At 39.7% G+C, this 25,986-nt stretch overlaps 1 protein-coding gene across 11 annotated transcripts in view; it reads left to right on the top strand.

Moving 5' to 3' along the window:
- Positions 1–6,103: 6,103 nt before the first annotated feature.
- EXOC6 (exocyst complex component 6) overlaps positions 6,104–25,986 on the top strand; it is an 86,972-nt gene continuing 67,089 nt past the window's right edge. For 5 of the 11 annotated variants that reach the window (XM_064662916.1, XM_064662917.1, XM_064662915.1 and 2 more), the window contains exon 1: positions 6,104–6,323. In XM_064662916.1, the coding sequence (XP_064518986.1) occupies positions 6,202–6,323 (122 nt within the window). In that variant the 5' untranslated portion in view covers positions 6,104–6,201. Of the gene's footprint in view, positions 6,324–8,456; positions 8,588–25,986 lie in introns of those variants that run through there. The other 6 variants (XM_064662921.1, XM_064662920.1, XM_064662919.1 and 3 more) reach the window with 3 other exon arrangements.

Raw genomic sequence — 25,986 nt, 5'->3', positions numbered from 1 at the left:
AGGCACGGGCTCTTCAGCAAAATTAATTCTGAAGATTTCCTCTGGCTAGCAGGACAATTAAAATACCAGCCATCACAGAGTGGTAAGCTAATGTTACCTGTCCCGTCCTGCAAACTTCAGTGAACCACGAGTGGAGAATGTAGCAGAAGCATAAGCCTCACCTGCACAAAACTGGTGCAAAAAGCTGATAGTATTCCTTTTTAAAGGCAGAGTTATTTCACTTAAGTCAAGTAGGTGGAGTTCTAACTAAACTGAAGTAAGAGCCTGAGAGACTGAAAACGCCTATGGAGATATTTAGTTTAATTAATTGTTAGCTGAAGTGATTCAAGCTTATATTCAGACAAGGGATTTTTTTTTTTCCCTAAAGCTTTTAAAGAATATAGGCCATGACAAAAATGATCAGACTTCTGAGTGGGTTGTTTGTGGTGGTTTCAATTAAAGGGTTTCAGTTTGCAATGAGGACAGACTCAGACTGGGCACAGTGTATGTCACTCACTGCAGCAACTTGTCAAGCTGGGATCACTTGGCCATCACCAGTCAGAGGTCCATACACTTGTCCTAACCTCAAAAGTAATTTTATTTTCTGACTTGCTTATACTCCAAACTAGAATAGGGGCTGTTTTTCTCTAGAAAGTTCTCCTGGATTACATAATGAATTTAAATGCTGTGGCTATCTAAGACTGGGTGCTCTTAAAGGGGGGAGAAAAAGAAGCCCTCCTGTTCCAGAGAAGCAATGTCTTCCAGGACAGCATCTGTAACATAGCTCCTCACTGCCTACAAGGAAGCAAAGCTCTCAGGCTCCCAAGGCACATCCTTGACTCAAGATTTTAATTGATGCCTGTTCCTTAAAAGCACTAGTAAGCAGAGAGAAAACTTTTTTTATGCATCACTGTTTTGTTCTGGAGAATGATAAAGACGCTAATTTGTAGGCTATTATCCAGTGTTATTAAAGTGTCTCCTTCAAATAGGAAATTCAAATGCTGTGTTAAAAAATAGAGGTATTTATTTAGTCCAATCTATTAATTACTTTTTGCATGTGCTCAGAGATGGGGCTGAGTGTTATTTCATGGTTTGTATGTTACAATGGTACTTGTTCCTCGATGGCACCAAGCATTATATAAACGTGTATGATGAGAGTGACTTTCCTCTTGTTCCCACTGCTGTCAGAGAGAAGTGCTGCTGTCCAGCCAGCAGTCTCAATTCCTTTATTGACTTAGACATGGATAACATCAGCACCAGCTGTCAATCTCTTCAGATATTTTTAGACACTTGTAAGATGTCAGTGAAATTTCAAAAGTAGTTAGTGATACACTGCCTTCCTAATGGGAGAGATGCATATTGTTTTGAGCAATTTAGTATTAAAAAAACAGGTGTAAATGTGCAATAGAACTTTGTTTCCTCAATATTTTGGTGGAGATTGTTATATACACTGTCCAATTCTTAAATCCAGTATAATTAAAACAAAAAACAATGTATTTATGCATTTTGATTACAATTCAGGAAACATAATTCACTTAAATGCTCTGAAAGAAAACCAAGGTAATTTCACTGCTGCTATCTAATGCACTGTCAGTATGGAATGATCAGGCAAGTCAGTAACCTTAAAAGAATACATTTTATCAGATGCATGCTAAGGAGATGTCATAGTAGCTTTTGGAGAGAGACAGGTGCAATTCAGTTCAAGGAAACTCAGATTTTTATCCATGGTAGTGCTTTGAGCACTAAAACAACTCCTAGCATCTTTCCCTTGGTTTATGGTGTGTATGTAATACCTAAAAATAAATGTTTTAAAATAGAAATAAAAATGTTATATGCAATAACAAAGCACAGTTTCTCCTGCAAACCCTTACCATACTGAAGTGCATTTGGGACAATTAAAAAATGTATTGATTTGCAACAAATGGCTGTGAATCATACACAGGGGCCTTCTACCTAATCTGGTAAGGGTTTTATTACAGTTTCTAAAAGTTAATATCAAAGTTATTAATGTGTTCATGATGCATTTATTCTGAAAAAGCAGTATATAACAAAGATCAAAGCACAAGAAGGTAGGTAACCAGTGTACCTTTTATTTAAATTATTTTTACACTCCTATTTCATACATAATTGCATGGTTTTATCTCAGAAAACAAAAAATTTTGAGAATAAATTTTTTGTGTATAATGAATGAAGAGGTCTAGCAAGGTGCTAGAATTCTCTTTTTTACAGAGCAAAGATTGCTGTCTTCAATATTTTTCTGCCAGCTGAAACTGATACTGCCTAAGTCCTCCATTCATCCCAGCCTATACTGTACACAGGTTATTACTGCATAGGTCGCACTTAATCATCTGTTCCCATGTAGCTGCTCCTGTTGTACTTGCTTGGGCAAAGGTGCCTAATTCCTGATGGCATAACCTTGAGCTATATAGGCCTAAGCTTTTCAATGCAAACTTTCAATGGTACATTTGAAAAAAAATAATTTTGTCCTGATCAAATGGGCCAGGCTGAGCTAGGTGCAGCTGTACTGTTGATGCTGAGGTACAGGGAAGTGCATGTTGTTGATTAGAGTTCTTCAGGGGGTGGGAGGGTGGGTAGAAAAATGGGTGAGAAACAAGTCAGAGCTCCCTTCCTCCTCCTGGTAAATCTCCAATGGCAGTATTCATCACGAAGCCCAGGTAGGTATTCAGGTTACAGATTAAATAAAATTTCTTAAAGCACATCTGCACCAAGGAAAAATATGGCAGCAGTAATTCCATCTTCTCCTCATCTGCCTGTTTTCCCCAGGAACCATTTGACAGGGTTGTTGCCACCATGCTTCATCTGAGAGGCAGGCAGAAATAGGTCTGCCCACCAGAAAAGCAGGCACAAGGGAAATGGGAGCAGCCAGGGCAGTTTCTAAGGAGAATCAGCTGGTTTTCAAGGGTCCAGTTTGGGGATGAGCCCAGGAAAGGAGGCAGTACCAGAGCAGGAGATGCCAGAGAAATGACTAATGCCATTGTTGTCTTTGTGGAGGGATGTAAAGAGGAGATATCCGAGCAATGGCCAATGAAGTCATTTGTTACGGATGGCATTGCATGAGAAAATTATCTATAGTAATTCCATTTGAGGGTGGACATTTTCCCCCTTCCCTCTTTTCCATGAATCATTCAAAATGGATTCCAATCCAACTGGGAAAGAAAATTAAAAAAACTTGATGCTTCTAATCTTGTATTGGCAATTAAAAAAAAAAATCTACACTGGAATTGCGTACCCAGTAGGGATTCTATACTACAGCACATGCTACATTTTATGTAATGATCATGTGGGTAAAATGTGTTTTTAAAGTATTAGCGCGGGCAGGCAAGATTTAAACCAGCAGTTCTTGGCCCTCTGGTATCCCATTAGGGTTGGGGAAGAGTAAGTATTATGGGATGAAAGGGAAAAAGGACGTGGTGAAAGTGGTTTTGCTCTAGATAAGCCTCTGCTTCCTGCTTCACAATCTTGTTATTTGCCTCAATTTCCCCTCTTATTCTACACAGAGCTGTGAACCACTTTTACACCTTCAGCAAGAAATAGGTGCTTTGGCTTATTTTTTTGAAGGGAAATCTCAGGATGGTTGGAGAGATGGCAGCAGCTGTCTTTACAGCTTACAGGGCCTGAAGTTTCTGCCTGACCAGCCAATTAAATATTTCCTTCACAGAAATAGCGGGAACTTAACCAGCACAGAAAATACCTTCCCTTTTTCTACCAGGGACATCTAGCATATTAATACTTTCTCAGGTTTCTTGATCTGGTTAAATCTCAACTCATACAAGTGTGATACCTCAAAAATTATAACTACTACTCTCCTTTTCTGCGTAGGGAGTACCATAAATTAAAAAAAAAATAAATATATATATATAATTAAATATTTAGCATTGTCTTTGCTGACAATCTATTTAGTTGCAGCCTCTACGTTATGTACAGTTGTGAAGTAAAGATACTGTTCTGCCAGAAGCTGATGTCATATGACTGTACTGAATTTGTCCTTTTGTCTTTTTGCAAAAAACCTTTATTTCCTTGGACAACGGAAAGAGCAGAAGACAGAAGTGGAGAAGGAGAGCACAGGTTGAACAGACAGCACAGGGAGGAAGCAGGGTCATCTGCAGCAGAAAGGGCTTTTGGCAGGTGTTAATGTGCTCCTGCCCACAGATCTGAGGTCAGACACAGATCCACCACTATGTGGTAGATTCTTTTCTACATGTCATGATCTCAGACAGGTTCAGTGTGGGTGTAAACCACTCTGGAGAGCCAAGCAGCTGGGCCTGGTGCTCTTAGGTCTAATCCTGTGCAAAGAATCAAGGTACTTCAACACCCACTGCCACAAACGAAGATTGTATAACACCTGCCTGTGTCTTGGTCATTCACTTTTGTATTTGTTTGCTTCTTTTTACATTGTTTTGCTTTCTTACTAAACATATTTATTTCCTGGCAGCTGTGATACCAACAAGAACACTTGCACAAGGGATTCAGAGTCCTGTTTATTTTGGTTGGCTGATTTCCTAAAGCAAGTTTCTGTTTAAATTTTGGGGAAAGAATGAAGTAGTTGTACCCAAAGCCCCTGTAAGTATTGAACTAATTTAAAGTCATAAAAGCTCTTTGTATAAATGGTCATTCTATTTTTATTGCAAGCCATGGTGTCTGATGGCTGGGTGCAGATGTCCAAGGCATCTCTGATTTACCTGGCCTGCCTGCCACAGTGGCAGTAGATGTACTGTCTTCTACAACGTGAACAAGCTTAAGCTTACTGTAATAATTTTTGCACTTTACTTTCACAGTGTCACCTGATAATTGTTAAATTAATACCAAGCCTGGTAACCATTAAGATAAGAATGAGCAGTTACAATATCCTTTCATCTGCATTTGTGTGACATCCAGTGGCTGGATGGCTCAATCACAGGCTCCAATTTCTTGTGAAAAATGTAAAAATGACTCACAACTCTGTTTAGAATTTGAAAGCAGGAAATGTATTGGTTATTAATGCTAGCAGAGCAATTGCTTACTTTAGGTTAAAAATAAACAGGCCCTTAAAACAGCTTGTTCAATGGAACACATTGGAGATGTGCATGTAGCCTTAACTCATTATAGCCTTTAGAGTTCTTTCCCGCTGCTACTGACATAAACTCATCTCTCCAGTGTTCCCACTGGACACAGAGAGGTGAATAAACAATATATCACAATGTATCAGAAATGAGTAATCTCTGTTTTCCTGCATTTAATAGTTGACTGCACCATGACCAACTCTTGTCATTTTTTTCAGAAGCAGTACTGAAATAGGAAACAAATTTTTATTAAAATCCTTGAAATATTTAAAATAGCCAAATGTATAAAGTTTGGTTATCCAAATAGTATTGAATAAGCCTTCTAATAAGGCTTAAATTGAAAGATCTAGAACTTCACTCTCGTGTTTGAAGTAACTGCCTGAAATTTTAAAGTAATTCATGGCAGTTGTGTATTTTCTTTGCCATCATCATAATGACAACGACTTGACAGCACTGCTCTCAGCATTTGCTTATCCATTTTTTTTCCATGCAGGCAATAGTAACAATTTTTTTTATTGCACACTCAGAAAAACCACAGTTATCACAGAGCATTTTTTGCAATTTTTTTATTATAAATATTGTTTAATAATGCTGCAAAGGAAAAATAGGAAAACATAGAAGTTTCTCTGCTTTTCTTATCTGCTTTACAAGGTCCATAACCTTGTTTCATAAATCCAGCCAATTCCTTGTGCAAGCAGGCTTTTTACACAAGCAAAAGGAAAAACACAATATTTTTTTTAAAATTGCTTTTAATCTCATAAAACCTAACAGAGAAATTAAGCACTGATGCCTAGTGTCTGAAGCCACTTTAAAATTGTGTTTTCAAAATTACCAAATTCCAGGCTTATTATTTGTTAATGATGAGCTATTTCAAAGATGTAAAAATATTATATTGGCAGAAAATCTCCTGTTAAGATAAAACTGGATGCACACAGAACAAAGATAGTGTGAGGCCTGGGTACTGCCTATGAGGCAAATGTTAGCAGCAGACAGGAAAACAGCAGCTGTGCACCATTCTTGGACACAAAGTCCTCAGGAGTCACGAGGTTAGTGCAGGATCTCTTTTTTCATGCCTGGTTTTGCTGACTACAGAGTCACTTAGTCAACTATAATAATCAGAATAAAAGTCCTCTCCTAAAGTTAGACTAGTTTATGCTAATCTATGGCAAGGAAAAGCACGTCAAATCTGTCAGAATTGTGTCTAGAAGAAAACAAAGATCAGATATATGAAAATGCCCTTGCTGAGATCCAGTCCTTTGAGCTGCCTCTTGGAACCACAGTAAGGTATGCTTCTTTTTGATAATATTATACTCTTTATGATGGATATGTTCCATTCTGTAGCTGTTCTTTTAGTCAGTCCAATAGATTAGAAACTTGGTTTTCCTGACCCTGATGTCTACAGGACAGTTGAGTTTAATTTCAATGTGATTGGCCCTAAATGAAAAAATACAGACCTAGGTCAGCTACTCAGCTCTTTCTTTTCACCAGGATAAAGCGATCTGTTCCTGATGACTGGCTGCAGATTTGCTGTGCAGAAAGAAATTACTCTTAAAAATGAAAACAAGGGGAAATTTAGTGTAGCAGCGTTTTTAATTTGACATTAACAACTAAATTTTTAAATAATGAAGTGCTTCTTATTCTTACATTTTTAAGAAATGCAACTTATTTTAATCACTAAAGACACAACTACTTAAGGTTTTACCATTGATATTCCTAAATATCTGAAGACTTTTTTTTTCATTTGCAGCTTATGGAAACTGTTTAATGGTAAAAGTGTAACTGAAAAAATTTCCTCTGCATATTTGTCCCTAAAAGAGTAATATACAAAAGATTATGATGTTATATGTCTAAGTATAATGTCAGTATCTGTAGAAGAGTTTTAAAAATAGCCTGCCTGGCACTGTAGGCATCAGGTTGCAGTAACTATCAGGCTAAAAAAAGAAAATTTAATTTACCTTGAAAAAATGTGTCAATCTATCATTCAGTACTTTGGTGATGGGAAAAAAAGGAACGTGGGAAGATTATTACTGCATTTGAATGACTTCTTGAAGGAATTACTACTGTGGTGGTAGCTTGTAGGATTTTTCTTATTTCTTTTTGCATCATGCGCTTTGTAGGCACTTGTCTACATTTGGAATAGTCCCTGTTGATTTAGTAGGTGTCATCAATAAATTCATCTGAATCAACACTGAATATGATAAAGCCACAAGCACAGACAAGATATGCAGCCACTTACTAACTTGTGTACAGGTGTAGTTGCACCAGGGCAGGAGAGATGACGAGTTTGATTACAGTAACTGGAAGGGTGCCAAATGCTATTGTAGACCTTGATGAATTCACAGTTGTGAATTGCTGTTAGTTCCTCACTGGAAAAAGTAGCTACACATCACCCTGAAGTTTTACACATCTGGCCTAATTCTTTTGCATGGGCTTCCCACTTGTGTGCAGATAACTTTGCCCAGAAAGCAGGTGTATCCTGTCTCCTGGGCATGCAAAACCCAAGGACTAGTTCATCTTTGGCCACAGACCACAAAGCATATAATTTAAATAGAAGATAGGCTGATCCTCCTCAAAAAATGAAGCACCAGGAAACAATATGTCAATTTCTAGTGAAACGTAGCAAGCCAATGCGCCGAAAGGTGCACTTTTTTTGTTGTTGTTTTATTTTGTTCTATTTTTACCCCGATCCCCAAATTTCTATCACCTAAAGAATGGAAGGAATCAAGTCTGTGACATAATCCGAATGCAGAAACCCCCGCAGAGCCTCCGTCTCAGGGGTCAGTGCCGCCGGCCCTGGCAGCCGCCTCCTGCAGGGACAGGGACAGGGACAGGGACAGGGACAGGGACAGGGACGGGCACGGCCCGCGTGTGCAGGAGCGCTTAAATCAAAAGAAACCAAACAAATAATAATAACAATAAAACAAGACCATACCATGAAACAAACCAGGACTATCCCAGGGGAAAGGGCCGGGTTTGACCCTATAAGCCTCCAAGGCGTCCCTGCAGCGCGGTGTCCCGGGGTGGGCGGGCGGCCCGTCCGGAGCGCAGCCGGGACAGGGGCCGGATTTTGGGTGTCCCTCGTCTGTCACAGGGCGCTGAGCGGGTCGGAGCGGGTGGCGCCGGGCAGACGCAGCTGCCCGCGGTCTCTGCCGGACACCAACGCTTGGAGATGCCCGGGGGGATGGAGGGGCTTTGCCGGGCTCCCGGGATGTTCCCGGCGCAGCCCTTCCCCTGACAGGGGCGGCGGGGCACCGGCGAGCTGGGACGAATCGCGCGGGCGTGGTGCGACCCGCTCGTCCTTTCCAGCCCCTTCCCCTCTGTCCTCACCGCTGCCTTCACCCCCTCCGCACCGGGGAACCTTCCCCGGCGACTCCCAGCTCCCGGCTCCGCGGCCGCTCCTCCCTCCCCAGGTCCCTCCCCGGCACCTCCCGCCGCGGCGCGGCCGCCGGGTCCCTCCCATCCAAGATGGCGGAGAGTCTCCCCGAGCATGATCGGATCCTGCAGGAGATCGAGAGCACCGACACGGCCTGCGTGGGACCCACCCTGAGGTTCGGGGCGCTGGGGCCGCGGCGCCGCCGCCGCCAGGCGAAGCTCCCCCGCCCTGCCCGCCCGCCGGCCCGGGGAGCCGCTGCCCGGCCCGGCCGCGCTCTCTGACAGCTGCTCCCCAGGGACGGCGCGGGGCCGCCCGCAGTGCCGCCGGCGGGAGCGGCCGCTCCGGGCGCGGAGGGGACGGGCAGCCCACGGGGCCGCCCCGGGGGAGCTCGACCGGTGCCCCCTGCCCCGGGCCCGGCGGGGCGTAGGGACGGGGCCGGTGCGGCGCGGGCAGGGAGCGGGGCTGTCACCCGGGGCCGCGGCGCTGACAGGGGAGGGGAGCCGAGCGTATGCGGCTGCGGTGCCCCGGCCCTGGGCCGGCCGCTCCCGGGCATTGTGTGTTGGGCAAGCTGCGGGGCGAGGAGCGCGGCCTCGGGACGCGGTGACCAGGCTCGGGGCGCCCGCTGTAACCCAGGGCCGGCCTTTCCTGCCCCGCGCTTGGACACGAGGCATCTCCCTGGGGTGTGCCGGTACCCCCGGCTCGGTGCTGGGAACGGGACCGAAACCGTGTCGTGGGTGGGTATCGCAGTGCTCCTCTGTGCAGCTTTTAATGATGCGGTCTGAAACATCCTGCCCTGGTCAGCTTCCTCCTGGAGATGTGACAGTGTTTAGAGCGTTTCTGATGTGCCATGACTTCAGTGGTTTGGTTTTTTTCTTCTCCTTCCAGTTCCACATACTGCCAAATACCATAACCTGCATGTTGAAAAAAAGGTTTTGCATAACCTTTCCTGTTAAGAGGGGAACGTGAGAGAGAGATGGGGAGAGAAGCGCAGGGCCTGGAGAGAGTGAAATGAGTAATGGAGGAGACACACTGGAAAAGGGAATCTTCATCCTGGAGCTGTGTTGATGATTCCCTGATTAGAGATGTCAGAAAGAAGTGAAAAAGCATGGATGCTGCCAAACAGGGGAGAGAGAACTGTGAATTCTTCCCTCTGAGAAGATACAGAGTGCCTGTTTGCAGAGAACTGGAAAAGGCAGGTTGTGTGGCAGCATGCTGCACAGTGGTGAGCGTGGTGCTGCTTGCTTTTCCTGGAGCAGGAATGGTGCCTGCTGGAGAGCGTGGACAGGGCTGGAAAAGGGTGAATGCAGGGTACAGAGATGAGGAACCCTGTGCTGAGAAGTGATGGAAGAGAAATTTATGTTGCGTACGAAATGGATCATTTTGCACTTCACAGCAAATGATATTGAGGTTGGCTGCGTGTGTCTACAGTGGGCCCTCCAGAGCAGTGTGGAAGGTGGCAGTCTGGGCATTTGTGCGAGGCTGGGGCTAATCAATCCTCCAAGACCCCAGATAGTAGGGTGGTCCAGACATCACACAGGGACTGCTTGTCAGGTCAGTCTGGTCTTGGAGGTCAGCTTGGAGCAAACTGCACTCTAATCTCCCCTCGTGTTCCTTAAACACAGCAAGTACTGGGAGTACAGAGTGGAGATGCTGAAACTGATATCACAAGGAGCTTCACTTGTGAGACTCTGAGAGCTCAGGCTGAGAGAAACTAGATTGAGTTGTCCCTGCAGGCAGTTTAGCCATGTTTCAGTTAACATGCCCAGGCAGGCTGAGGCTGATGTCTGGAAAAAAACACACCAAAACAAAAAACTTAGCAACAAAATATTAAATATAATTGCAGTCTTGCTACCTTCTCCAGGATAGAGCTTAATCACAGTATGTTGTGTAAGGGACATACAGAGAATCAGGCTACACAGTAGAAGAAGGCATGTTTGGGACTCACAAGTGTGGATGGGGAAGGGACTATATATATCTCTTATCCATATTAAGCATTTAAAATGTGCCAAAGTTTTTATGAATATGGACATTTAATTTCTTAATTTCTTTGCATGTTCCTGTCCTTTCTTCTATTTGTGTCTCATCTGTCTTGTCTATCTTGTTATCTCACTAGCTTTCCAGTAGGGGAATTTTGCATTGCTGACTTTAAGGGACCCCAATCTTCTTTGGAAAAGGTTGTATGTTCTAGTGTTCAATTTCAAATTAAAAAAATGAGGCTAAAGAATGGTTACACCTGGCAGAGTGTTTTGAAAGAAGTGTCAACATCACAGTAATATCCTGCTACTTCATAAGAATAGCAGTGTTTAAAATCAAAACTGTAGCTATTTGCTCAGCTATGTCTGTTACAATTTGTGAATTGCTGGGCAATACTGAGAAGTCTAAAATCCCGCAACTAATTTCAAGATCTATTTCAGTGAACAGAAGCGTGAACATAAAATGGAGCGTTATTTTCTGTGTGAGATCTAAGTTTTACTTGCTAGACAATATGAATCAAAGAAATGAATTGAGTAATTATATTCAGTTGTGTAAGACTACAACATAAAGTGATCCATTGATTTCCAGTCAGAGAAGCCATTGAAGCCAGTTGTCTCATGTAATGACTGAAATTACATTCATTTCATTATGTGAAATGGAATGTTTTCGTAATCTGTGGTCTGTAATGCTGGGAGAATATTTATAGCATTGTCACATGAAAGAAAGTACCAACGTACCTACTTAAATAGCAGAACAAAAGAAGGGGCTCAAGATGAGTGGTTTGGATAAGTAGCATGAGGTGTAGGGATATACATGGTATGACTTATCCTTAATTGTTCATATCAAGATCTTAATGTCTTCTTAGTGCATCCATGCTTCATAAAAGAAGTGTAATATTTTTTGTGGGCTGTATGTAGATTCCATGGAAACACATTTCTGCTCTTGTTTTTCTGCAGGGTTCTGTTTGCTAGTTTGGCATAGCTGTCCCTGCCAGGGTGCTGTTTCCTACCCTGCTACAAAAATGACAGCACTTGTTCTCATGATATAAAAAATAGCAGCATTTATTGATATATAATGGGTTTGTGTATAATGTACAGGTAAGAAATAACATACAGACTGATCTTGCAGGAGATTTTCTAGTGTTGAGATCTACCCATATAGAAGAATGTGAAATGCAGTCCTTTATAGGAGGAATCAAGGTACAGCTGGTACAATTCGGATTATTTACTATTTAGGAGAGTAAGTTAGCTCCTAAAGATTGCTCCACATCTCAAGAAATATGAAATGGAAGAGATTGGATTTGATTACATTAATTTTCTTTTTAGATTTTAACTGGATTAATTATAGATTTAAAATTGCTGGTATTTTACTTGCATCTCTAAATTCAGTAACACATGCTGAATCATTATAAATGAAACTTAAACAACTGTATAGTATGCCATTCATTAAACAGGCAGACTGCATATAGCAAGCCAGGATTAATTTTTTTTTCATCAGACTGTGAAACTTTTATCAACATCTTTTTAGCTTTAATGGCTAACAAAATGAGATTAGTGACAACACCTGTTAAAGGCTCATCACTCTCACCTTTTTATATAACATGTTAATATCTTGTAATTCACGTCACATACTTTTGGGCTTTGCAAACCCAGGGAGAATTATCAGCACATTTTTGATCTTTTTAAAGGAAGTGGAAAAAGACAAAAAGAAAGAAAGGCAATTCCTATATTCTCTCTCTCAAAAAAAGATAAATTAAAAAGTTAATAACAAAAAAACTTTCAGGCCCTCACTGAACTCCATATAAATATATACTAACAGAATTTCAGGAGTCAGTTTTTAAGATTGTCTTCGGACTTCTTGAGTAGTCAGTTGGATATGCTGGGGAAGCTAAAAAGATAGATTCTGTTCAGAAGAAAATAATTGACCTTATATGATGGTTAGTTTTTGGTTGATTGAAATAGGTCAAAGTGTAGCTCAACAGAGTAGAAGAAGTTGTTCTGCTGGTGTCCTGATATACTATAGTTACGAGTCTCTTTGAGTTTGTGGTAATGTGTTTCAAAGCCTTTTTAAAAAATAAATGAGTTAACTCTTAAACTCTAGCTTGGCAATGTGTTGTGTAAGCATATTTCAGACTTTCTCTGAACACTTCATCTCGTGAGCTTTGCATCGCTGAGTCTGCACTGTTCTGTGATCCTCCTGTCAGAGGACGACCTCCCTGCCACAGTCCGATGACTGAACAGTAATACAAAAGTAAAATTAAATATAAAAATTATGTGGGACTCGATGATGGCAATTTTGTAGCTAAGGTGAAGTTGATAAGGAGGTGCTATGTCTGTTGATGTGTCTGTAAGTGGGATGTGCTCTGTGGCTTTAACCCACAGTTGCAGCTCGGAAAGCACTCCTAAAAAGTCAGCATAAAAATGCTTTTGAGCAGCTTCTCTGTTCCTGAAATCTGTCATCACCAAGCTGTTGCCTGGTAGATGTTAGAGCATCTTGTAGGTTGCTCTAAGTTGTGCTGGCTGTGAGACTTCTTTGCAGAGTTACTAGAGGGCCTCCTCTGAAGACATCTCACTGGCTTATTGTCTCTGGCTGTGGGAATTGTGCCCCCAGGAGCCGTTTGGTTGAGGCATTTCTGTCTGATGCTGCAGTTTGCTGCAGTGACCTTCCACTGATCTAGGACTGCATTGCACTGGTAAAAGCAGCAGCGAGCCACCCGGCTGCAAAGCATAATCACTTTTGCATGGTGCTGCTTTTTTCTCATTTAAGTTAAACAGTTTGGATGTTGGATGTATATTTGTTATGAGACTCATAAATGAGTATGGGTGAAGTGTTACAACTAACTGATAACTGTTTATCCTGAACTTCTATCCTTGTGTTGCAGAAAAGCTGGAGGTGAAAGGCACATTTCAGTAAGACATCATTAGAAGAATAAGCAAGATTATTTTGTCCTTTCCTAATCAAAGTCTCTGAGAAAATTCAGAGGCAGAAATGTGGAGTGAGAGTCTAATTCTGCTGCTTTTACTCTGCTGTCAAGCTGGGGTCCATAATTTGTATTTTGGAGATATTTTGTATCCGTTGAGGGGGCCTGTCCAAAGACAGGTGTGCAAAGCACCTAAATGCTCTGAAACCTCAGTGTAACTTGTTTTACTGAAAGTGTACATTGCTGTTACTAGCAGGCACGCTTTAGCTATGTGATTTTGAATCCTTAGCACAACAGTTAGTAAACAGTAACATAGGCAGTATGAATGACTTCTCAAAATGTGGGAAGATAGTACAGCATTAACACAGTTGCAGACAGGGAAATACATTTTCTGAGTACCTGTGGGCTGTTGGGATTTGTGATGTGGTTATCCAATGACAAATTGTGGTTGCCTTCATTTTTGCCCTGTGGTCTTACTTGTCAGGTAGGATTGTCTAAAGGCATTTTTCTGTGTTTTCATTTTTTTGGTTTTGGAGTATGAGCCAGCATACAGAGCAAACATAAGAGGACTGAGATCATCAGCCAGTGCTTTAAATCAGAATTTAAATGGTTTGATCACGTATTTCAATTTCAAACAGTATAATAGTTACTTACAGAATTGTAAGCTGTTGGTTTGAAAATAAGTAGTCTATATCTTTATTAACGGTCTGTCTTCGAGTCCTGCTCTGTTTTCAAGTTAATGTGTTTCATTCCTAGTTCCCTTTCAAACTGAAGTTACAAAGTAGCCCAAAAAGCTGGAAATTCCTTGTGTGATAGCTGTGGTCTTTTTTGCATCAGGTCACAGAGTGTACTTTTATGTATATTGTTGTGGTTTAACCCCCACCAGCAGCCAAGCACCACAGAGCCGCTTGTTGACTCCCCCACCTGCAGGATGGGGGAGAGAATCAGAACGGTAAAAGCTGGAAAACTACTGGGTTGAGATGAAGACAGTTTAACAAGGAACGCAAAGGCTGCACACACAAGCAAAACGTGGAATTGATTCTCTGCTTCCCATGGGCAGGCAGGTGTTCAGCCATCTCCAGGAGAGCAGGGCCCCATCACACATAGTGGTGACTTGGGAACACAAACACCATGGCTCCAAACTCCACCCTTTCCTCCTTCTTCCCCCCACTTTATGTACTGAGCATGATCTCATATGGTCTGGAATATCCCTTTGGTCAGTTGGGGTCACCTGTCTTGGCCATGTCTCCTCTCAACCTCCCACGCACCTCCAGCCTCCTCATGAACGTGGCAGCACAAAATGTGCTCAGCAGTAACAACATCTCTGTATTATCTCTGTGGGATATTATTATATTGATAATATAGCACAAACCCAAAACACAACCCCATACTAGCTACTGTGAAGAAAATTAACTTTATCCCAGCCCAAACCAGCACATATATTTATATACCAGTTTATCTTTATTGTAATAGTGAACTTCTGTTTTGTAACTGGGTTGTTAGGGAGTGAGGAGAGTGGCCTGCTTGCTGTGAAAAGTGTATCCTGAAAAACCAGAGGCTTGCTTGTAGTGTCAGTTGCAGATTTTGTTACTTGGTGCAGGATTTGATGGTATTCCAAATGTTTAGGTTCAAAGGCAACAGTCAGATAAAGCAATTGTCTATTTGATGTATATTACTATGAAGGAGCATTGTTTTTTATCACTAGTCTATTATATAGAGTCAAAAGGGCATAAGAAGTGTGTGTGCTGTAGACTGATTAATCTGGCATTCAGAGCAGAACTGCAGCTCTGATTTTTCCACAGACTAGCCCGATATTTCAGTCAGATTTGTCATTGGCAGCAAAAGTATTTTAGAAGGTGAGGATTCACTTGCATTGCTACAAGTTTCAACATATTACTTCTGAACTTTTTATTAAGCCCGAAACTGTTTGTGGGTAATCATATCTGCACTGCATTTTTCTGTTGTGAAAAAATCTTTAGGTTCAGTGCTGATTCAGTTCATCATGAAATATGTGTCTGCAAATCAAGTTATCTTGATCTTTTAAGTGTTCATGCATCAGCTTCTGACTCAGTTCTTGCTGTGATTTCCAAATGGGCAAATGCCAAGTGAAGTTTTAACCTAGCTAGTAACATGTGTAAATGGTTCTGAAATACCTCCCTCCAATTTCACAGGCATTACCAAAGAGTTGAAATTGTCCCAGTGTTTAGGAAACAAGTTTCAAAATACATTAAAGCTTTTAAAATAGAGGTATCATCTGCTGAGAGATCCAGAATAGTGTACTTAATAGGTGTTTCATCTAAATTTAGCCTTCTCATCATAGGAACAGCTTATGCTTGTGCATAAACTCTTATCTCAGTTAAATTCAGGAAAGTCAGTTCTTATTCCTGTCATCTCTTCATTGATTTCTTCCTCAAGCTGATTTTATTTAGTGTCTGGTGACCCAGATTTTGAACCTGCCATGTGCATAGGAAGTGCATAATTTTACATCCTTCACAAATGCCAGTCACATGGGTACTTATTTTCTTGGAGATTTTTTTGGAAAGCCAGCAGCATAGCCTGTACTCCAGCTTTTTTTGTGTGTTGCTGAACCATTGCTCCGAGACTTTGCAATTTCCTCAATACCAATGGCTGCCTGAGGGAGCCTTAGCATAATTCAATTAAATATGAGTCTGATTTTGACTAAGTGTTAAGAGCGTTTGCACATACAAGGCTGAAATTACAGTGACTCAGTTAAGCAAGTTTTGTCATGTTGCGTTTTATATATTATACTACTAAAATGAGTTAATACAAATCTGTGAGGATTAATATTTCTTAAATAATGCTTCTAGGATAGTGCCCAGAATGGATTTGCAAATAGGAAACTATTTCTATGGGTTGTAATAAATGATTAAGTAATAACTTGTTCAAAAACGTTAACATAGCTCTGCATCAGCATCAAGTAATCACATGAGATTTTATCTTACTGAAGGACTTGCTATGGCTAGTTATAAAATCTAACTGTTGCCAGCCATGCTGGCTATTTTCTGGTGGTGGTTGAAATGCCCACATCTAATCCCTGTCACCACAGACCTTGATATAACAATGACAGAATTCTCAAATTGATGTTCAGCTTAAAGTATGTTCAGCAATGGATCTCTTCCTCATCTGGTACTTGTCTACTATGGAATTATTTGTACACCTGACAAACTGTGTGCTGTGCATGAAGGAGTTAATGATCTCTTGAAGCCTGGCTGAAGCCCTTCCAGTACCTCAACCTTTGCCAGTAATAGCAAACTAGTAGGGAACTTAATCACTGACAGAGGTACTAAGAAGGAAGGAAGCAGATTTTAAGAGTGCATCAGCCTTGATGGAAAGACATGGGATTTGACAGAGAAGACCTAAAAAAGATGCTGGGGATTATTTTTTTTTTTGATATAACATGAGAAAAGGTGTTTGATTCTAATACAGTGGGTGGGATTTTCACTGTGTCTTAGGGAAAGTAATTTGCTTGCAATATTTCAGTGAGTGTAGCTTGCAATCCTCCTGTGAATCAGAGTAATACAAAATGAATAATGCATATACTGTTTTATATGTACCTAGGGGATACTTTTGAGACATTTCAGCTTCAAAAAGAAGTGTTTCAACTTTCAAGTATCACATACTTCAATTTTAATATGCTCTCCTTTCTATTACAGGCATTTAGATGTTTCTTTTGGTAGCAGCTCTCACTGGCACTTTCACAGTTTGCACACTACCTGATGCACAGAGTGACTTTGAAGGCTCTTTACCCCCTTTTATTCATTGAGGCAATGTTTTCTTCTGGGTTTTAATTTCAACATAAAAGTAACATAGTAAATACTGTTTTATACTGTATATTTGTTCTATTTTGTTTCATAAACTTAGGAAGCTGTAAGCAGTTAGCCAATGTGTGCTACCTCCTCTTGAAATGTGGAGTTTCTGTGGCATGCTCAAGTGTCACCTTTCCCTAAGAAATGACCAGGTTTTCTTAGTCTGTTTATTGAGCAGGCAGAGGACTGGAGTAAGTCAGTTGCTTCAACAGTCTTAATTGCTTCTAACAGAGAGAAACTCTGTGAGTTAGTTTCAGTTCGGCTTCTGAATAGAAAGCAGACTTTTTTTAGAAGTCATCTTTTGTTTTCTTCAGTGATCCTGGTAGATGTGCAAAGTATATACAGTACAGGCTGCTGTTTTGCATGAGTAAAAAATATATGATGATTTTCTATGTATAGGCTATGGGAGTTCATAGAGTTAACAAAAATTAATAATATAAAATTATTGCAAAATACATGCTTTGGTTATGTTTGCAGAGGAATATGTGTTATCAAAGAATTATTTGGTTTGATCAGTATTAAATAGAATACATTCTTAATCCAATTGATTTTGAAACTTTTTAATTACTGTATATTTTATTCAATCTGGAACTTCTTGAATTTCTGAAATAATATATTTACATCTGTGTAGTGTGGGTATTCAAATTTTGTTGAAATAACTAACTAACATTTCTGACATTAAGTGTTCTGTTCTATTTCACGTCTCATGAAGAGGCATATGAAATTGTTGACATGAAATTTATTTTGTCAATTGGTATGTATTTATCTTGTATTTATGTCTCAAGTGCTCTAGATAAAGAAGACAGATTAGCTAGAGGTTGTAAGAGATGGCTAATTATTTCTGAAACATGTATAATAGAAATCTGATCAAATTTTCAAAAAGAACTTAGAAGCTCACTATTTGGTTTACAGATTAATCCGTTGCTACTAAAATGTAACAAAAGAGTCTATGGAAATATTAAGGGAAAATAAGAATATTACTCTATGGACTTCAATTTCTTATTTGATTTTCTATGAAATAAAATAGATTCCAACTACATCCACTTGGATCCATTTAGGTCTGTGGAACAGATGGCCAAAGTTGGCATTTCATTATGTGGCGATAGCCAGTACCAAAGTGAGTGAAGGGGCTGTTTCCTTTGCTGTCTTTTAATCTACTATTGCAACACAAAATGAGAAAAAAAAGTTAGTGCAGCACTTGTTTTTCAGTTTCTTGCTTCATACATCAGTAAGTCGCACAAAGGCTTAGCAGGAAGAGGCATCTCCTTGGTCAGCAGTGTAAAAACAGGAAGGAGGAAGTCTATTGCAAATCTGGGTGTACTGATTATCAGTTCATGTTTCGCTGCAGAGGATGTCCATTAACAGCCATCAGCGTGATCCATTGCTTATCCAGCATGAACAATGACTGCTGTAGTGCTGCTACTACAGAACAAGAACCCTGCTTATAGGAAGTAATGTTAACTAACAAACTGTGCTCAGCCCTTTCCTGCTCATAGAAACAGGATACTATTAGTGAGAACAATTCACAGAAATTGCACATCCAGGAAAACCAGGCAAGCAAAGCATAACAGCTAAACTAAGATTAATAAAATCTTTCAGTTTGACTTCTGCATTGTTTTGGCATGTAATAGGATCTTCTAAATAGAGTGGTGAGATGTAATTCTGAATAAGGATGGCAGAACTGGACCCTAGGTAGTGCTTGGCATTGAAAGGCTGCTTAGGTTTTAAGAAATGTGCTTATTACCATAACTGCAGTTGAATTACAGGAAACACCTGGACATTATTTTATAAAGCATTTAAGGGTGCATGCAGCAGCCTATATGAAATTACTCCATGGAAAATCCCTACAAAGTTTGCAGTTTGTGTAAACAGAAAATATCTTTGTATATTGTAGGACAAAGGAAGTCTTTGCAGTGTTTCCTGTGAAATTGCAGCTTAAATGGAGTGTGTGACACAGTATCGTGGTTAGGGATGCCATGGTTATAGTCATAGTGACAGGTCTGTTTAAGGGGCAGAATCTTAATTTGCATTGTCAGTGTTTTGTGCTTGCACTGATCTCACTGAACTCATCATGGAAATGCAAATACTGATGGCTGTTAATGAACATCCTCTGCAGTGAAACGTGAACTGATAATCAGTACTTTGTTTTATAATTTTATTTATTATATCTCTTTGTTGGTGGTGGTTTTGTTTTTTGTGGTTTTTTTCTTAGTGAAGGGAGAAATAGGGAGAGAGGACAAACATCTAGTGGGCCACCTCTTGCAATCTGTGTATGGGAGCTAGTTGAGAGCATCTCTAGCATCAGGACAAAATTGGCATTGGTAGCACGATATGAATTCTAAAACAATTATTTTCCATAAGCACAGGTTCTTCATTTGAGAGTTGATTTATTTGGTGTGTTTTGTTTTAAGTATTACTTTGAAAAACTGAATAAAAAGTGTATGGTTGAGTTTCTTTTTTTTTTTTGTGCCTTCCTTTAATTGATCAAAGTGATCAGTTGATTTTTTTAATCTGAAGCTCTACAGATGAATCTTTTTGTCTTGTGTCTGTAGCAGGTCAAAAGCTGCACGGTCAGACTTAACATTCCATGTCAAACTTTTACAACTGTTGTACAGATGTGTGTAATTCCTGTCATTGTTACAGCATTCATGGAGTTGTAACTGATTGGCACTTACTGAGTGGTTATCAGTATCCTGAGAGGAATGTGTGTATACGGTTTTTAATTGCTTCATATGTCTTGTGTAATCAGGAAATGAAAGACTTTGTGGCAATGTGGGCAGGGGTGGGGAACCTGCAATTCATCCTAGAAATGGGACAGAACAGGATGGGTTAGGGAGGTGTGAAAGTGGTGAAAGGTGGCAAGTCATTAATGAGGAGCTTCTTCATCCTGTAAAAAGATTGGTATTTTTCCTCTATTTTCTGGATTTTTTGGCTATTTTTGAAAGAGATGTTCTGTTTTAAAAGTCTTTGCTGCTGAACCTATTACTATAAGTGATTACTAGAAAGAAAATTATTCACTCAAAAATTTATAGTAATGCTTCATAAGCTCAGAGTTGTTTTTTCTGAATATGGATTTGCAATTAAAAATTGAACCATTACTCATTTAAAACAGCAAAACACACTCTAAACAAACCCCAAAACCTTCAAGAAATAATAGATTTAAAAAAAAAAACCAAAATGGGATTTGTTAAATATTATTTTTTCTTTGTCTAACAGACTGGTTTAGTAATGATTTTTAATTGACAGAGTTACTTATCACCAATCAGGAATTCATATTATTTTCTGCTTCTGATTGAAATGTTACAGCTATTGCCATAGATACGAAACAAAATTACTTAGTTCTGATTCTGATTATTCTTGTAATCTATTTTTCTATGCTAAACCAAATAGATTACGGGAGAAGTTGTATTTGGGTTTATGGTTATTGTTATTTTCTAGTGAGAAGATAACAAAGATGTGCAAATTGGGGATGAAGAGGAAAAAAGCAAATTTGGGGTATTTGCTGAAGTTTCAAAAAATATTTTTAGGCTTCTCTCCTTTTACACTTATTAGTCTGTATGTATGCCTTTCTAGTAGTCCATAGTCAATATATTAAATAAATTTCTGGGCTTATATGATTTTTTTTTTGCATGTAACTTTTTATTTCCCTTCTCCTTAGTGAAATGTTCATCCTCTTTCAATCCCATTTGCACTCAGGCACTTAAGGACATATATCCTGATTGGATGCACAGAAATATTTATATGATGTTATAGCAGAAATATCCTTTTGAAGTGGGACTGTAATCATTTGTGAAGACATCTGTGATAGTGACTTAGAGTGATAATGCATATGTGTGGAGTTGTCATTATGGAATAAATCAGATGATTTCAGGATAATTGATTTTTAAAAGGAATATTATTTTTTGAAGGATCAGGTGGAATTTTTGGCATGTTAAATTTTACGATCCTTGACTAAATTTTAGTTCTCTGGAGATGACCCCTTTTGTTTTCTTAGCAGCTGGTGGTTTTGTGCATAGAATGGTGCCCTCTGGTGCCTCAATGTAGTTTTGCATGTAAACACAAGAAGGCATCAATAAGACCTCTTAAATACGTATTTTTCATAATGTGTTTCAGTTTTGAAAGTAAAAATTTTAGAGAAGTTTTTATGGTATAAAGTAAACTTATTTTCTTCAATTGGACAATGGTTGCATATCTGAAAATTCTCCTTTTTTTTTTCTTTTGGGACCTGAATTCATATCTGTTTATGCTTGTTTTTCTCCCTTCAACCTACTGGTAAAAATGATCAAGGTAAAAATAAAATTGATCCAGTGACTGAGACATCTTTCTCCTTAGGTTAGTCTCTGACTATTCCTAGTTAATTTTTTTTCTCTTAAAAGTACTTCCTGCACTTTCTATTTACCTAGCCTGGCATTAATATGAGTTGTATTGCCCAGTTGTTGGGATGAGTCAGAGAAAAAAGTTCCTCTGTTTATATACAGAGTTCAGGGAAATACAGACAGATGAGCTGCGACACGTTACCAGAAAAATTGTTCAGCTCTGCTTGTGCTCTTCATGGGTTCCCTGCTTGCCCAGTCGATTAGGAAAGAATAGTACCTGTCGTATCACTGATTTGCAGTACTGATGTCTAAGTAGTCTCTCAAGTTACTGTTCTCTCATTTCACATTGAAAATTAAGGTGGTATGTTGTGTTGTTTTGGGGTTTTTTTGGTGCCAAAATCAAATACAAACTTCTGTCTCTGACATCAGTGATATTTTTTTTTTTTTTTTCCCCCCAGTTTGAAGACTCATACTGAGAAAAAACCTTCTTGTCAGGGATTCATGGTATGAATCAACAACTAGTGGTCTATAGGTTCCTATAGCTGTGTAGATCAGATGTTGAAAGTAATTGTAATACAAACTGATCATGTCTTTCAGTTCGGCACAGTTTAGATTTGTGCTGTATTTTAGTCCATTAGCAACCACTTCAGGGGTCCATAAAGCTGAAGGGAGGATCCTTGGGATTCTTCATTCAGAAGCATATAAGCAGAAGTTGAAAGAACTATGTATTACACATGTAAAAATCCTTTTGGTATCCTAGGCACGTTTGCCCCTTTTTGTGACATTTCCCACTGATGTATAGGAAGCAATTTACAGTGAGAGATTTTTAGGGTAGACAGATTAGCATTAATAGTCATCTCCTGAAGAAGTGGAGCTGGAAGGGTTACTACGTCCTCACTCTCTTTCCGAGAGAATTCTCTGTGTGTGTGTTGTAAATTCTGTTAATTTTGTCTCGTAATTTAAAAGAATAATCTCTAGGATACTTTCAGGATTCCATGTCTCTCTGCAAGATACTGCAATATGGTGATAGTCTAACTCTGAAAAGTGCAGAATTGCTGTCAGGATTGCTTGCAGTGCCATTATCTGGTGAAATACACACTTTCAGATAATTATTCAAATTACTTTGTTTAGGTAATCTTTGAAATGTATGTATGGAAAGTAAGCTTCAGTATGAGAAATAAACTATACCATACAACGTGTGATGTTCCATAATGGGTAAATCAGATTTTGCAGATTTGAGAAAAAGCCCGGTTTCTGTCCATGGCTAGAGATGGCATGGCTCTCTAGAGTACACTTACATTTCTAAAAAGGCCAGTGCTTTAGGCCAGACTTGGTTCTGAAGCCCCTAAATTGCAGGTGTGTAGTGTCCTAAGAGTACAGCATCTTAAGGAAGTTAGTAAACTTGTTTAATTCATCTTCTTCTCACCATCTCTTCTCTCACTTTTTCACAGGAAGTTGTGATACAAAGTGTGAATTTCTTTTAAATACACTAATGATTTATTTCTGTAAAAGTGAGCAGTTTGTCTCAGGAGCTTTTTCACTCATATGCTGAAGAGGATTAATTTGTTGTTGTTCCCACAAGATGGAGCTGTCTACTTATGTAATGAATATGGAATTTATACTACTAGTGCATCTTAGGGAGCTTTGTCAAAATAGTGGTTTAGATCACAGATCATAATTATATTAGTATCTTTGCAGAAAAGAGTACAATGTAGAACATGAAATAGTAACTATTATTTTAAGAAGGTAGAGTAATCTTGTGGTTAAGGCGTTGGGATGTATGCAGTATTGATTTTTCCCTCCAGTTTTGAACAGTTATTCCCTGTATGATTTTGAATTAAATATTGTGATAATACCCCTGAGATTAAAAATAAGTACTTTATGATCATTAAACTTAATAATAAGTAGCTTTAATATATTGAGGAAAACATAATAAACACTAATTTTTACAACAGTGAATACTGTGTTGCCTCTGCTGCATTTTATGTGCTTCCAGAATTTCTGGTTATGTTCTCTGGAGTTGTTTGATAACACTTTAAGGAGAAATCTTCTGATCTCAAATGATTTCCTTCTGTCAGTATTTCAACAGCATGTCTGACTGTATTGGCAGATCTGAAATGGATTGAAAAGTTGACAAGGCATCTACTGGATACCCTCAAATCATCAGGCAATAACTAGGTCCAGAAAGACAGTACACTACAACCACCAAAGAAAGCTTGGTCATACCAAATCAAGCGTGGAGTTTCTCTTGCACCATCTTTTTTAGGTCTTATTCTGTTTTAGGCATATTTGCTTTACTGTGTTTTACTGCTGTTTTCATTTTTGTGTGTATTGCACAGCTCCCAGTTTGAGCACATGGCGATAGGTGGAAGTCTCCTATCTTTGTGATAATTATGCTCCTTTCTCACTTTCCTTTGAGAACTCTGAAAGGAGACCTGAACTTGGAGACTCCTTCCACTCTTAAAAAAAAAATGGCTAAAGGAAGCGGTAATGAATTGAACTTTTTTTTGCTTTAGCATACAGTGCAGCATAGATGGTAAGTCCATGTCCATTCAGAGATGCGTGCCTGATGTCTCTGAAGGCACTATCTGGTCCTCCTAATCTTTTTTTCTTCTCCAGGAACTCTGGAGACAAGTGGGTGTCCTCCTATGTCCACCCTGTAGGTTCCAACATCTCTGACCCTTTTCTTATGGAGACAGAGCAGCAGTCATGTAACCAGCGTGTACTGTGTAGTTTGGAGCACTACAACATCAGTTGTTGAGCCTTTTTCTCGTTCCTTCCCCGTTTCTTTACAGGTAACAGTGATATGGTCTCCATGTGGCCCCCTGTGCCTTCAGATGCAGAACATTGTGTTGCTTGATGAGAGCTCACTCAATGCCGACTGTTTTGCACCTTTCTTTCCTCCCATGCCAGGATGCTGCTTCTCCTCCAGCCAGCACCAGGTTCTGGGTGCGGATATTTCCCACTGGCAGATATGGGTCACTCGTGACCATCCACCATGGCCCTTTACACCTCAGTCATCCTGGGCAGCCTTGAGAGGGGTCCCTTTCAGGCAGTCTGACAGGAACCTCAGGAGGAGGGACTGATGGGCAAACATTTGCCTCTTCCAGCTGTCATTTCAAACTGTGGTGGTGGAAATGGTGAGGGGTAAACGACTTCATGGGTCAACAATCCTATTTTTTTCCTGGTGCCCTTTGGAGGAAAACAACTGCCTTCAGTATCCATAGCCTTATTTTCCTATCATAAGCAAAAGGAATAAAATATTCCTAGAATATTTTATTCCTTTTGCTTATGATAGGAAAATAAGGCTATGGTACTGAAGGAATATTCTGAATATTCTGAATATACTGAATATTCTAGGAATATTTTATTGCATAGATTTTCCCAGGGAAAATAGCAATAACAAGCAGACTGTAAGGAATCAGCTTTCTTCCTTTGACATGTATGACAGCATATTGCCTTTCTCATGTCTCTAAATTCAGTAGCTTGAGTATTTCGTACAAGGTAAGAAGAAACTCAAAAAGTAGCAAGAATCTAGTTACAAGTCTTTTCAATCTCTTCTACACCCTCTTCTTCATTGAAAGGTCAAGTTCTTTTCAGCTATAGGTTTGTTGAATGTGTCTGTTGGTGATGACCCCAGATCTTGGCAGAGCCCAGATGTCTGGTTAGAAAAGAGGATCTTGAAGAGTATAGGAAATCATACTTCTCCAAGAAGAGTCGGAGGGAAGTACTTTCTTGCTGCTCAAGAGTTTTAGAGGCTTTGTTTCATTGTTGCCTGGATCTTGAACTTAAGACTGTACTTCTACAGACGACACTGAGACCATTGGAACTCCAGCCTTTTTTCACCCATCTTAAGATTTTTTAATTTTATTTTTTTTTAAAAAGCTTCTTATAAATTTCTGGAGAAAACTTTGAAATTATAAAAGGAAAATATGGAAGAAAAAAAGAGCAATTTATAGACTTTTGATCACCTTTATATTTTAACAGTCTTCGTTTGTAGGTAGAAACATGTTTGTATATGTATGACTGTATCATTCTTGTATTGCTGCTTCCATTCTCTCTGAAAAGCTGCTTCAAAAATTATATGTCTTTGCTGGTATTGCTATATCAAATTATTCATCGATTTTTGGAACTGTCTGTGCCATGCATTTGTCGGGAGACCTCATACCTTTGGATTCCAGCACAATTCTATGTAATACCTCTTTTCTTGCTTCCTCATCCGAAGTCTAAAGGTTTAATTTCCCCTCTGCCTCCTTTGCTCACTCCCATGCTTGAGTGTTCTTCCACACGGATTTCTATTTCTGACACTGCTCAACGAGCTACACCAGTAATTTCTCCAGGAGTCATGTTTTGTGCTTGAAGTTTTTAAATGTACTATTCAAACAATTAGTAAAATAAGCCAAAAGACCTGGTTCTAGCCCTTTCTGACTGTAAGATCCCATTGAGGCAGCAGCCCTAGGCGTGTGTGTGTTACAGATTTGCTCTGGGAGCTGCTGGATGTGGGCAGGCGGAGACGGGGAGCCCTGGGGATTGCCTT

This window comes from Pseudopipra pipra, chromosome 8 (assembly GCF_036250125.1).
Source record: "Pseudopipra pipra isolate bDixPip1 chromosome 8, bDixPip1.hap1, whole genome shotgun sequence".
Taxonomy (NCBI): Eukaryota; Metazoa; Chordata; class Aves; order Passeriformes; family Pipridae; genus Pseudopipra; species Pseudopipra pipra.
The sequence above is the reverse complement of the archived record's forward strand: the minus strand, read 5'-3'. Positions and strand labels throughout refer to the sequence as shown.